Raw genomic sequence first — 14,204 nt, 5'->3', positions numbered from 1 at the left:
AGGAAGGGAGTGAGAGAGAGGGAGCACCGAGGACTGTACCCAGAAAACTGAAAACCTGTAGAGTCCTAAAGTAATGACTTATCTCCAATGAGCCGCCTCAAATAGCAGCACATTATTTCAGTAGAGCTTTTGGAAAACACTCCTCCTTGGAGACAATATAACCAAGTGCAGTCTGAAATCTGGGACCGGACTTCTGTGTGGTGATGTACCTCAACTGGGAAGATGTCATGGGGAAGTACGGGGCTCTCACTCTACCAAACACCACCTCGGCCACCTCCAGGGCTGCCTGAAATAGGCTGGGAAGAACTTTATTACAAAACTTAGGGGCTGGATAGATGTAAAATATGTGAGATTTATTTCTGGGAGGGATGATATTTTAAACTTTATTCATTTATAAGTTACTGAAAAAACTAAAATTTGCTATTCAACATTCACAAAACTAAGGGAGTCTAAAAGAACTTTAAGTCCTATACCTGCATTTGTGGAAGTTGGATTTGAGGACACACAAGATCCTCAGTGTAAGTGTCTGGGTACAAGCAAAATCCCCAGGCAGTATTTCAGACTTGCAAGGTAGTGGGCATGGTGAGACCGAAGTCAAGGTCTCTAAACATTAAAGGGGGACCCAGGTAAGATCTGGGTTACAGATGAAACAAGCAGAGCATTCATTAAGGTGAATATATGATATGCTAAAAGGCGGATTGGAAAATAGGATAGCACAGTAGGGCAGAAGGGCCTAGAGGCCCAAGAGGGGTGGAGGGAATCTGTGGGCTGGTTTGGGGGGACGGACTGTGGACACACCCTCTTGGAGGGGCACCCTCCCCCACCCTCAGGAACCCTTTGTGACTGCACAGTGCCCTGTGATGCAGGCCTGGCAATAAAGGCAAGCGCACTCTCAGAGCCCAGTTGCCTCAAGCAGCTTTGCCACTGGGAAAATGGGACTCAGCCTGCTTGTGAACAGCCTCCCAGAGCTTCCTCTGAGCTTCAGCTTAGCATCTTTATATGGCAACCTCAGCCTCATTTACCTCGGTCTGCTGTGGTTGCTGCTTCTCTTCTTCATCTTCCTCCTGGGGATTCCCTCCACCCCAACCTTCCGGCGCCATGAGCACACGCACAGGGTAAGGAGCCCCGAGCGAGCCCCACCAGAGTTCTTCACTGTCCTTCCCGCTTCCATCCCCGCATTCCTACATGAGTTTGGTTGAGTCGGAGAGACACGGAAGATGGGATGTCTGAGGAGAGAAAGGAACATCACTCTCCTGGGGGAAGAGACCGGCAGGGCTAGGGGTTCAGGGAGCACCCGGTTTCCATGTGAAGCTCACAGACCATCTGGGAGTGGTGGCAGGCTTCTGGCTCCACACACAGTGATTCCCTAGTTCTGGATCGAGTCATTTAGAGACTTTGGGGCCTCTGTAGGACATCGGCGTTAACCAGCACTTCATCATGGGGCATACTCCCCTGTCGGGCATCACTGGACCAAGCCTCTGTGTCGGGCTGGTCAGGAGAGCAGTGCTGAGCCTCGGGGAGCCTCCGAGCGCCTCTGAGCAGAGGCTGAAGCCTGGGCACCGCGCCAGGTTACAGGGCCATCAGAGGGACCCGAGATGTGGCTGCAGGCCTCAGACTCTGCGCCCTCGCCGAGCAGAGGGCCTCTGAGAGTGCCAAGTGTGGACCTCCCAGACAAAACCCTCCTTGAGCATTTCAAAAAGGAAAAATTAAAACATTTCAAAGGTTTAAAATTTGGTAAAAGGAAGGAACACAAAATTCTACTAATTGAAATGAGTTTGGTTGGCTGGCTCAGAGAGACATTACTCTTAGATACTGAATGTCTGAGTTTCCCAGGGAGAGGAGAGAAATGAGTCCCAATCCCTCAATCTTTTTGTTCTCAGTGTCGGGTCAGAGACAAGAGGAGAAGGAAAGGTGGGACACAGGAAGGTAAGGTTCTGCCTGTACCACCCGAGCTCCCCAAGGGTGACCCTCTCTCTCCTTCCATGAACCACCAGGTCCATGATCTCTGTCAGTTGGTAGATAAGCCCCTCTCAGGAAACAGAGTCCTCAGAGGAGAGGCTCATGGAGACAGTGAGAACCTGAGACACTTCTCAGTTTCTCTGCTCTGCTGTCCCTGGGAACAAAGCAGTGACGGACCTGGACCATGAGCATTGCCCAGTAGATGTCCAGAGTCCGGACTTCTGTCTCCTGACTTTGGGAAAGTTCCCTGGCTGCAGGTGATCCGATTCCTCTTTGTTGTAACCACTGACGTCCCTGCTGCACAGAGTGGTTCTCAACATCAAAGGGGGTAATGTGTATAAAAGCACTTTACTAATGAAGCCACACACATGGGACCTTACTAATATTATCATTGACCACTTGACCTCATCCACCAATTCCTGGGGCTTTCAGAGTCTAGCACCCCAAGGGTCTCCCACATGGGGACTCCTGGGTAATGCCCGTGTCTGCCTTCATTACATGTAACACTCTCCTGGTTTCCCAGGTTTGAGATATTACCACAGGGAAGAGCAGGAGAAAAGGAGGCTGATTTCTGTCCTGAAAAGGTGACTGGCCTTCCCCCCTTTTTAGCATGCTCTATGCAGTTCCAGGGATTCTGTGGAGCCTTCCACAGTCATGGGTGGGGGTTGACATAGGAACGGGAATGTGAGTGAATGCCTTGGGGTGAGTGTCACTGAGTACATGTGAAGTCATGGATGTGGAGCAGTGTGAAGGGGCAGCGGGCCAGTAGGTCCTTTCCTTGTTCTGGTCCTGGCTGCAGCTGTGTACCTCCTGTCTCCTGCAGCTCCCTGGGCCAGCATCATGATACCACCCACTTTCATCAACTTTTATGTCCAGACTCCTCCTGTGAGGTGGGTAATAATGCAACTGCTGAGATCAGTCGGTCACTATTCTCAGAGGACCTGGAAGATTCTACTCCCTCTGTGTCCCCTGTGGCTTCCACAGCTCCTGTGACTGAGCCACCATCCACTCAGTCCTCTGCCTTCACAGCAGTCACTCCAGGAGACCTAATACCACCTCCTCTGCCTGAGCCTTCCCCACCTCCCCCCTCCGTTCTCTCCCCTAACCCAATGGCCACCTTGGGTAATTTTCTGTCACCCTCACAGCAAGGTCAAACTCTGCCTCCAGAGCCTTCTCCTCCCTCGGAATCCGAATTCCCAATGAGCCATTCCCCACCCCAACCCAAAGACTTGTTGTCTTCAACCTTGACACAATGTGATTTCCATCAAGAGTTGCCTGCCCTCCATTCTACAAAGACCTCTTTTGGAGGAGACCCTGTAGCCAAACTTATAGATCCTCGACACCTCTTATTTCTCAGCCCTGATGAGCATGACTCAGTACAGCAGTACTCAAATCCTAAGATCTTGGAGGACCTTTTAAAGCAAAAACTTATCCAGCTTTTCTGGGGTCTTCCATCTCTGCATAGCGAGTCCTTGCTCTCTGCTGTCCGTATCTCGGGTGACTATTCCTCAATCTTTATTTTCAATAGCATGTCAAATGCGTTCACAGACCAAGAATCCCGAATACTTCCTTATCATCTGTCTCCATCTTTGCCTGAGGTCTACCCTCAACCCTTGCCTCAAACCCTGCCCCAATCCCAGCCCCTACCTCTCACTCGGATCCAACCCCAGGCCCACCTTCAACCCCCACTCCCAATCCTTCCATCCAGTCCCATTTCCCAGATTAGGGCCTGTGGAGTATATTTCCACAGACCTAAGAATGAATCAGAACGTCTTACCTCATCTGAAATACAACACCTGGAATATAATGTGTTGCAGAAGAAACAAGAACGTTTGTGGGGTTTAACCTCTCTTTACCACAGGCCCTCTAAGGCCCATCTTGCAATCTCCATCAATCCTGTAGGGTTTCCTCTCAGCAGTGAACTTCGAGAGAAATTTGAGCATCACCTTAGAAAGAGGCTCACCCAACACCGGTGGGGCCTGCCCCGCAGGACCCGTGAGAGTCTGTCACTGATGAAGCCTCTGAGAGAATTCTCAGACATACCTGAGTCAAAGAGCAGTTGTGGCCTCTCATGGATCTCTGTGGATAAGGGCCAGAGTAGCAAAAATCCAAATGTTGGATTGAGCCAAGCAGGAAGCTTCTACGAGAGGGGCTCAGAAATGTTTCAACTAGACCAGGATGGGGGGAAGGGTGCGGGACACAGCCAAGAGAATGATCCAAAAGTTCATCTGTCGAGTGACTCAGAGAGATCTTCAGATAAGGATGTGGGAAATGACTCTGACATGATGAGTCTGTCAGGAGAAAACTCAATAGTGTCAGGGCAGTCTGTAAGTCAGAGACAACTGGAAAAAGGCCTGAAAGCACATCTGAGCAAGAAGTTTGAGGAAATCAATGAGGGTCAGCTCCCTGGGACTGTGCATACTTCACGGCACACTACCAAGCAGACACTTCCTGTAAAATCCAACACCGAAATAAAACAGAGAAGCTTGCCACCATCAGTGGGTGGGGACTACTGTCTGGACACATCCGAGGAGCTTTCTTTCCTTAAGTCTGGTACACAGCAGATGCTGGAAGCCCACATTACCAAGTTTCGTGTAAGGATATTGAGGGGTCTTCCCACCAAAGTCCTTGAATCCATAGAAGTCCTCAGATTGAAAGATGCTTCATCCCATTCCTTGATGGATCCCAATTCTTCCTCCTCAACCAAACTGGCTTCTGAGGTGAATGCCAAATCTGGGGGCTTCATGCCCCTGAGAGGAAGCTCTAAATCCCTTCACAGGGACAAAGTGGGAAGAGAAAATTCAGTCACTGTCCTGAATCTTCCTCTCCCTGTCACCTCACTTGTGGGCAAGGAAAGACAGGGGACCCTGAGACAATCACCCGCTGATATCAAACACGGACTTTCAGAGGCAATTCAGAGAAATTTGAATTCCAAACCGACTCTTCTGCCTGTCACAAACAGCATCAGTGGCAAAACAAGTCAGGGACATTCTCTGACAGCCAACATTCACCCCCCAAAGCTGCCTGTAAGGCAAGCAGGGACTGGACATGAGCCAGAAACTAAGAGTGTAAATTCTAGCAACAGAGCAGAAATACAACAGGGCACATATAGAGAGAAATCAGAACCTGCTTCCATGTCCAAAGTGTCCAGGGTGATAGTCAGGGCTGAGGAGTTCGATGCCCTTCAACCCGAAACTGGTGACGTCTTGACAACCAGAAAGCTGGGAATCTCCCAAAGGATAAATGTGAATGAAAGTGATGGAAACACTGCTGTGACCACTGAAAAACCACCATCAAAAATATCAGTTCTCCAAGATCCTAATTTATCAAACCTTAAAAAGCAAGTAATTACTGAGTTAAAGCTGAAGTTGGAGGAGAGGACACCTAGCCAGGCCCAAGGCCAACCCACAGACATGTCCCATAACTCAGACAGCTTGACTTACAAAGCCTCCCTGACCCATGCTCAGGGTGTCCCCAGTGTGGACAAGGCAGCTTCCCAGGTGCTCCATGTGCACTTGGAGGACAAAGGAGTCAGTGTGGACCCACAGCAGGAACCTTGGCTTCCTAAGCACTTGTTAAGATCATGCCAGTGTAAGAATTGTCCACCAGGTGAAAAGAAAATGAATCCCAAAGGCTCCAAATCAGAAGAGTATGGTGCAGGAGATGCAGGGTTGAGAATTTTCCAACCTAGAAGGAAGAGATTTCCTTCTCAGGACACAACTTCAGAGAAGGGACAGTCTCCTCCTGATAGCCTTTTCCTAAGTCAAATGAAGAGCTTTTTTCAATGGCTTCATCCTGAAATAAAGTGCAAAAAGCAAGAAAACCCTCAGGAAAAGGGCAGCCCCATATCATCGGTGCAGAGCAGAGGCCCAGTTAAAAGCAGAGCTGCCTTTCCTGGAACAATGCAAGTTCATAGAGTCATGTCAGACATTGGAAAGTTCCCAGAAAAGAAAATGGGGCGCTGGCCTGCAATAGTTACCACCTGCCCTAAAGAGCCCCTTCCTTCTGCAGAGAAGTTTGAGAAAACTCTCCAGAAGGCACCAGTGCAGGCCCAAGCAGAGCCTGTCCAAGGGCATCCTTTTGGCTCCAGGGCTCCCTCCTATAAAGTGACAAATACTGAGTTGGGCCGCCAAGCACCTGTCTTTGCTGCCCAGAGCTCTACAAGTAGTAGACATACCAGAAACGAGGGCAGACACCCCCAGAAAGTTGCGGTATTAAAGGACCAGCAATTATGTCAGAAGCACCCCCAATCTATGCCCTGCAAGGGGGCTATGCCTCATCCAAGCCCCATCTGCAGGCCTCAAGCTGCCCAGGGGCCTCCTGCCATTCTCACCACTGCTGAAGGCACTGTGTTGAGAGGTCAGTCTGCACGATTTAGACATGCGATGCTTCTCCAGAAGTTCTAGGGGGAAAAATTTCCCACCCCCCAAAATGTCTTCCTTGTGGAGAATACTGACTTGCCTAATAAATGTTTCTCTAATAATAGTGATGCCTTTTCTGCTTCCAGTGTTGGGGATATGGGTCTGGGGAATCTCAGGGCTTGTGCTTAGGGAAAGAAAGGAGGTCGTTCAGCTCCTGATTGCTTCCTTTGGCTTCCAAAAGTGAGCAGCCCCCTGGAGCTCTTGGTGAGAAATACATATCCTGTGCCCCCCCCAAAGCCCACTTCCTCTCTGACAAAGTTTGAGGAGATGGGCTCTGCCTCCTACTGCATAGCTTAGCCTTGATGAACACGGATAGCAGCCCACCCCTTCCCCCTCAGGGATGCCTCATACCCTTTAGGGCATAGGGAAGACAGACCTTCTACATCTGAAGAAGACCAAGGGTGGGTATATTTTTCAGAAAATATCACTGAAGAAAAGACAGTGGCTTAATCATTATTAGAAGTCAGTGATCAGAGGGCCCCACAGGTGGGTGAACTCTGAGTGGGAGTGTTTGGGGGGATATTGCTGCAGTGGATCTTGGGCTGGTTGGGGTAAAGTCTAGGAACAGCATAGACGTTGCTCAAAAATCTTTCTTGTGGGTCACGTTAATGTGTTGGGGAAGCATCCTTAACCTTGGCACTGAAGTATGCCTACTGGAAAGTCACCTTGGGGGAGTGGTTCCTGTCCCTGGGTATTTCTTCAGGGTGATGGATTGATGATACTTTTTATTTTTATTTATTTATTTTTTTGCTGAGCAAAAGCATCACTCAGCTACCAGTGGTAGGAATGTTAACCAGGCAGCCCCTTACCGCCCAGATAAAATAAAGCTGAAAGTAAGGAAAAGATGCCTTAGAGTGAGCAAGAAAGTAAGAACAAATGAGGAGGAGAGTGACCGTGCTGGTGGAACAAAGGTTTATGCCTCAGCAGCCCCACATTGGGACACTGTCTTGCTTCCAGCTTCTCAAACTGACCTAAGCTCCACCTGCTGAGGATCAGAGCACTGCACAGCATGCTGACGCCTTACACCAAAAGGGCATGAGGCTGTTCCTTGAGCACTAAATATTGGCAGGAATGTCATCAAGCACGGCATCCCTGTCTTTGGGAAAGGTGATCTTGGTGCCTTCCTTCCATCCATGCTTGATGGAAATACGTAGGATCTTGCCCTTAGTGTGCACAGTTCACTTGCCAGGATGGAGATAGCAAAACCACCTTTGATACGGTTTTGGTGGAGCTGTAATCAATCTCCCAGAACACCTGCAGCTCATGAAGCACAGGTGAGTTCTAGACTATGCACCAGGGTTAGAGACACTTGAGGGCTCACCAAGGACCTCCATGGAATGCTTTTTCTTCTTTTTAGCCAAATCCACATACCCACCCTTACTATAGTCTGGAGGGGAGGCAAATCCAGTTGTACAGACTGAAACACAAAAATGCTTTGAAGTCAATAATGATATTTTAAAATAAAAAAATTTAAAAAGCTCCACTACAATGGGCCCCTTCCAATCCCCTTTGATCCTTCCTATCTGGTAAAGTTTCAGCTCTGTGTTTTTCCAGAGATGTCTTCCTATAAGTAACTAATCACTGTTGGGTTAAATCTCACAATTGATTCTACTGGTGCCCTGGAACTACCTGGAAATCATTCATTCATCCCACTAATAAAGACCCCGTGCTTACTAACATGAACAAAACAAATGGAATTTAGGTCTCTGTTTCCTTAGTCCATTCTCTCTCCAAAGCTACTCAACTCTATTTAAAATTTCACTTTCCTCAAAGTGAGGCCATCTCTACTTGCTCAACAGATGTACTGGACCACTGTTCACAGAGGAGCTAAAAGCCATGAGACAGGAAATTTTCAACAAAACACTTTTAAAAGCATTCACATTTTTCCTTTCCTTTTCCTTTCTATTTTCCTATGAAATGGGTTTTCTTCTCAACCTCAAAGGAATGACACTCCCTGAAATCACCTTATTGAGAGAGAGCTAAATTCCCGACTTGATGGCCTGACGCACCCTTGCCAGGCATCCCTTCGCCCCCTCCCTCTCCTTATGAGGAATCCAACATCTTTTGTTTTTTTAAAGATGTTAACACAGAAATGTTTAAACATGCATAAGAGTAGATAGAACAACATATCTTCCCATGTACCCTCACCCCACTTTCACAATTACCCTTTGGCATGTGTAATACAGCCCAGATTCACAGGGAAGTGGACCAGCCCCTGAAACATCTTGTCATCCATCTCTCAGGCATACGCTGTGTGCCCATGTCCCAGCTCTTGGACACTTATGCACCACAGATGTAAAGAGCATTGAGTTTTAAAGGTTTTTACAGTCAGTTCTGCTCTGCCTTTTAGACAACCCCGAGGAGTCATTTGATGATTTCTTCTCTCAACTCCATAGAAGAGGGAATCTTACAGAGTAAACCCAGTGCACAGCAGCGCTGCTCCTAATCACACAGTAACTATGCTAACATGCTGAATGCACAGGAGTAGAACACTACAGAACTGGCATTGGTAAATGTTTTCAAGCATTTAGAAGAAATGTTTTTTCCTATTACCCATGAAAATGACTTAAACACAGTAGATCTGACACACTTGTTTTTCTTCCCAAAATGCCATTAAAAGTAAAAGATTAGGAAAAAATGCAAATCAAAATACTATGAGATAGCAACAGACACAAAAAATGGCTAGAATCAAAGTCAGATAAGTGTCACTGAGAATGTGGGGAAAGTGGGACCTTCATACATAGCTGGTGGGAATGAAAAATGGTGCAGCCACTTTGAAAAAGTCTGGCCCTTCCTCAAAATGTCAAACACAGAGTTACCATGTGACCCAGCAAGTCCACCTCTGAGTGAACACCCATGAGAACTGAAAACACGCCCGCACCAAAACCCGTAAGCAAATGTTCACAGCAGCAGAATCCAGTATTCATCACAGTCAAAAGGTGGGAACAACCCTAACGTCCATCCATTGATGAACGGAAAATAAAATATGGTATATCCGTGCCATGTAATATGTTTTGGCAATAAAATATTAATACCTGCTGCAGCACGGAGGAGCCTCAAAAGCACTGAGCTAAGTGAATGAAGCCAGTCACAAATGATCACATGTGACCCCATTCATATGAAATGCACAAAATAGAGAAAATTAGGGAAACAAAATATATTAGTGGTTGCTTAGGGCTGTGGGTATGGGGGTGGGGAGGGTAGGAGATAAATGTTAAACTGTTTTAAGGTTTATTTTTGAAGTCCTGAAAATGTTTTAAAATTTACTGGGGACCCACACATCTGTGAATATACTAAAATTATACACTTTAAATGGATGGATTGTATGGTATGTGAACTGTATTTAAATAAAGTAAAACAAGTAAAAAATTTAAAAAGAATAAGTACTTGAGAAGGTCAAATAAGGGAGAGGAAAAGACAAACAATGTCAACACATTTCTGGAGCTGGGGATCCTGGCAAGGAATGTAAGTGGCTAGCAGAGAGGAGGGAGCGCTGGCAAACCAGGAGCAGCGCAAAACCCCGAAAGATGGATGACCTGGTGGCACCAGACAAGAAATGAGGGCCTCCATGTGGAAACATCTTGAATTTTTTTGTTCTTTTATTTTTCTTGTTTCATATTCTGTATAATTTTTTTTTTATTAAAAAACTTAATTTTAATTTAATTCTTTGGACGAGGGGCATAACCTTCTCCAATAATTTGTAAAATCCTTTTGAAAAGTTATACTCTTCAAATGTGCAGTGGATGCCAGATATCTTGCCTGGGACAGAATCAGACCATTGTTTTAAAGTTGGCATTGCACACTTCTGGGGTCTGGGTATAGTGGTGGTGGTAGCTGCAGAAATCAAAGCTAGAAATCTCAAAGGCCACATAAAATTCAGGAAAACAATTTGAAAATAATTAAATTTGTGGAAGAGTTGCATGCATGGTAAAACCAGAAACCCCTTATCCGGATTTACCTACTAACAATTTCACACATTTGTGATTTCTCTCCTCTGCCTTTGAATGTCTCTGTTTCTGTCTCCTTCCCTCTCTCCCCTTTCTGCCTACATATGTGAACACATACACACACACACATGAAAAATATGCATGCATTCCTGCATACTTGAGTTCATGCATCATGCAGTTTTTCCATCAATATTTCATTGTATATTTCTTTAAAAGTTTCTCTTATGTACAGTATAGTTATTCCCTTCAGTAATCTAACATTTGGCATAAAACTTTTAATCTCCCATTCATAGTCTATTTTTGTCAATTTATCAAGTAATGTCCTTTGTGACTTTTTTTTAAAATCTCCATTATGGGATTCGGTCTAGAAGCACACACTACACTGAGTTGTCATGTGCCTTTAGTCTCCTTGGATCTGTATCAGGTTCTCAGCCTTCCCTTTTTATGTATGACAAGGCCATTTTTTGAAGAATGTATTCAATGTGCCATTTTTATAACGCCTTCTCACCTGGAAAATTTTTGGTGTAGCTTATCTTGTTCAGATCTTAAAGGATATTTTTCCGGCTGTGAGTCCTAGGGACCTTAGGGACAGACGGGACCAGTCTTGCTAGAAGAAAACGATACCAGAATTACAAAAGTAAGTGGAGGGATTTTTCTAAACAGAGAATCCTCTAGCAGTCAAGGGAGGCTAAGAGAGGGGGAGGCTAACGCTGTACCTCGTTTTTGGATGGAGACAATGGGGAAGCTGTGCATGCAGGAGAAGACACAAAGAACAGAGCTGTCATTACTGGTAAAACATCCTCACGTGGGAGGGAGAGGATGGGGGCCTGGGGCTAAGACTGTTTCATCAGCCTCAGAGGGAACGCAGGCAAGAAAAGTAAGAAAATGACACAGGGCTTCATTTCAGCAGTTTATAATCTAAATAATGAAGCTGTAGTGGTTATAACTATTAAAGGATTAGCTGGCATGGGGAGAGGAAGTAAACACATATACAATATCAACAAAAACTACAATATTTCAAAAGGTACAGAGATGCCAATAGGAATTTTGGTGAAAAGTTTGAAAGTAGGTGGGGAAAACAACCATTAACGTTTCATAGGAGAAGTAACCATCAGTGTAATCCAAAAAACCCAAAAATGTAGTGCTAAATTTGATCACAATCATGCTTATTAGAAGTTATGCTAAAGAGAAGCCCACTCCCTAATCAAGATGAGTTTAGTCCTGTGTGTTGTGGACTAGCAGAATTGCTGTGTAAAATAAAGAATAAAAGTTGTAAGGGGAGAAGAAATTTGGAAGAGAAAAGAAAGGGGGGCAGCAGGGCTAGACACTGTGTGAAGAGAACTAGATTTGAGAATCTAGGGGCTATATAGGCCATTAGGGGCTGAGTAGCCTAAAAGGGATCTTGGCAGTAAAGAATTGCTAAAGAATTTAGACATGTTTGCCATTGGTGCATGGGTGGGCCATGCCTTCATCTCCCTCTATGTCACGCTTTCTGTTCACTGGTACAGGCTGCTCTGCTTGCTCATGCTTTTTGGTAAATGTGAATTCTTTGGGTAAATATGGAGGTGGGGCTGCTGCTAAGTATATTTCTGGTTTCATACAGGTAAGAACACATTATAAGGGGAAGCTGCAGTTGAGGACAGAGTAGATCTTGGGGATGTAAATCTCTGGGCAGAGCAGACTTTCAAAGGTCAATTGGGGTTCAAAGGGAGATCACCAAGCAGTAAAAGGGCCTCAGGTACTATCTGGGTAAGAGGTGGAATAAATAGAAAATTTCACTATGTTAAAATATTTGGTATTGTGAAGGGTGAAGTTGGAAGTTATGTTGGAGAAATCTAAAGGGTCCTGTAGAGATGGACAGATTTGTTGGGCTAGATAATGCGGAGTTGGGTTATGAGTTCATTGTCCCTGAGTTGCCCCCTTCCCCACCCTCAAGAACTTTTGAGCTCTTTTATAGCTCTGTGATGTGGGCCTAAAAATCTAGTTTAGACAGTGCTCTCAATGTCAGCTGTGTGAGGTACCAATGCACTTTTGAAGATGCAAACCACGTTCTGTGTTTGAGGTGTCTTACTGCACCATGGCTGAACTGCAGCTCGATTTTCTAGGTATTCCCATCCTTGTCTACGTGGGGTAAGGCTTCTCCTTCTTCTGTCACCATGCTAGAAAGGAATCCATGTTTCCCAATATTTTGGAAACAGAGATATCAATTAGATAAATAAACCAGAGTCCCTGACGATTTTCTGAAATCTATCTTTACAAATAGATACATTTAGTGCTATCAGTTGCCCTCTAAGTACTGCTTTTGCTGAATCTTACAAAATTTAAGTTGTATTTTAATTTTTATTTAGTTTAAAATTCTTTTTCCCTCAAGATCTCTTCCTTGGCTCATGTGTGAATAGTGTGTTGTTTCATTTTCAAACATTTTGGAATATGCCAGCTATCCATCTGTTATTGATTTCTAGTTCAATTCCATTATGGTCTGAGAGCATACTTTGTATGATTTATCTTCTTTTATATTTGTTAAGGTGTGTTTTGTGGCCCAGAATATGGTCTCTCTTGGTGAATGTTCCATGTGCGCTTAAGAAGAAAATGTATGGATGAAGTATTCTATAAATATTAATTAGATCAAATTGATATTTCCTTTTAGTCCTTCCTTACTCAGCAGTTAACCAAAGTAGGGAGTGCTGATAGAATGTGTGCATATCAGGAAGTGAAATAAAGCAGATGAGTTAGTTTTATGCAATGTCTCCACTATTCTAGTGATAATAAATACATGTGTGAGCTACAAAATATGAATTGTGGAGTTTGGATGATTGTGCATGAGTTGAGTTCTCTTACTGTTACATTTAAAACTGACATTCTGCACAAAGTTGAATGGTAAAAGGTGTGCTAATAATTTAAGATTTTAATTTCTCTTTATGTAGAATGACATTAACAAGCAAATAAAAAACACCATAAGTCAAAGGAGAAAAAAACCATAGAGGAAATAAAAAGCTTTATATTTTGGTATTTAATGGCATTTTTTCCTGCTTTTTGAACAAGGGACAAAATGAATAATGTTTTCATTTTGCACTGGGCCCCACAAATGTAAATGGCCTTGGAAAGGATGTTCTAAACCTGGCACCATTAGCTTCCACACTGTATCACATCCCCAAGACAAGTCATATTTCCATAACCACTGCATGTACATTGGTAGGAAAGGCTGTGTTGACCACAATTACCCTTCTTACTAAGTGTCTATGGGAATTAAGTGAACATGCTGAGTAATTGTTGTATAGCTATACCTATAGAAGGAATTGTAACTTTCATCACACATACATGCCCAATGAAGGGCAAGACTATCATTGCAGCCCATGCTGAACTAGTCATGGAAGGAACCAATGAGCAAGGCTGGTGGCTTGTTGATCAGCAGAGACCAGCCTGTCATGGAGAATTCATCCTATCCACAAAGGTTTGTGAGGAGGAAAGTGGCTTCCTGTCACATCAAAATAATGGGAATGCGAGTGCTGCCCAGAAGGTTTGGGAGAAATGACAAGACACGAGGTACTAAGCACCTTACTAAGCACAATGAGTCAAAATCTTCTGCCTCCCCCCCCCCCCCAAAAAAATAAGTGACTCTATGATGAACCCCCAGCCACACTCACCAGCTGAAAAGTTCATGTGAACTTCGGAGTTTTGTTGCAAAACATAAAACCAGGACAGGTTTCAAGTTCCATAACACAGTTCTTCCCAGCCTGGTGACCACAAGCCAGACTGACATGTGTAAGTGCATTTTCATGGTAAAAGAAGGTGCAGCTTAATTGCATTAGGAGAATTGTACCACACTTCGTGGGAGAACACTGACAGGCTTTGACAAGCATGAGGAAAACTTACTCCT

At 44.8% G+C, this 14,204-nt stretch overlaps 1 protein-coding gene across 1 annotated transcript; it reads left to right on the top strand.

Annotated features, from left to right (window-relative positions):
- The first annotated feature begins 932 nt into the window (after positions 1 to 932).
- LOC107538393 (spermatogenesis-associated protein 31D1-like) lies at positions 933 to 3,829 on the top strand. The gene is made up of 5 exons (XM_087823160.1): positions 933 to 1,115; positions 1,881 to 1,926; positions 2,483 to 2,543; positions 2,783 to 3,695; positions 3,821 to 3,829. The coding sequence occupies exons 1-5, from the start codon at positions 933 to 935 to the stop codon at positions 3,827 to 3,829; spliced, it is 1,212 nt and encodes a 403-aa protein (XP_087679286.1).
- The last annotated feature ends 10,375 nt before the right edge of the window (positions 3,830 to 14,204 follow it).

The sequence above is a fragment of the Miniopterus natalensis genome, chromosome 12 (assembly GCF_054644295.1).
Source record: "Miniopterus natalensis isolate mMinNat1 chromosome 12, mMinNat1.hap1, whole genome shotgun sequence".
Classification (NCBI taxonomy): domain Eukaryota; kingdom Metazoa; phylum Chordata; class Mammalia; order Chiroptera; family Miniopteridae; genus Miniopterus; species Miniopterus natalensis.
The sequence above is the reverse complement of the archived record's forward strand: the minus strand, read 5'-3'. Positions and strand labels throughout refer to the sequence as shown.

Excerpts from the sequence above, each read along its gene's own strand:
- LOC107538393 (XM_087823160.1), top strand. The coding sequence starts at position 933 with ATGGGACTCAGCCTGCTTGTGAACAGCCTCCCAGAGCTTCCTCTGAGC. Across the intron at positions 1,927-2,482 it reads GAAAGGTGGGACACAGGAAG|GTTTGAGATATTACCACAGG; the intron begins GTAAGGTTCTGC and ends CTGGTTTCCCAG. Across the intron at positions 2,544-2,782 it reads CTGATTTCTGTCCTGAAAAG|CTCCCTGGGCCAGCATCATG; the intron begins GTGACTGGCCTT and ends TGTCTCCTGCAG.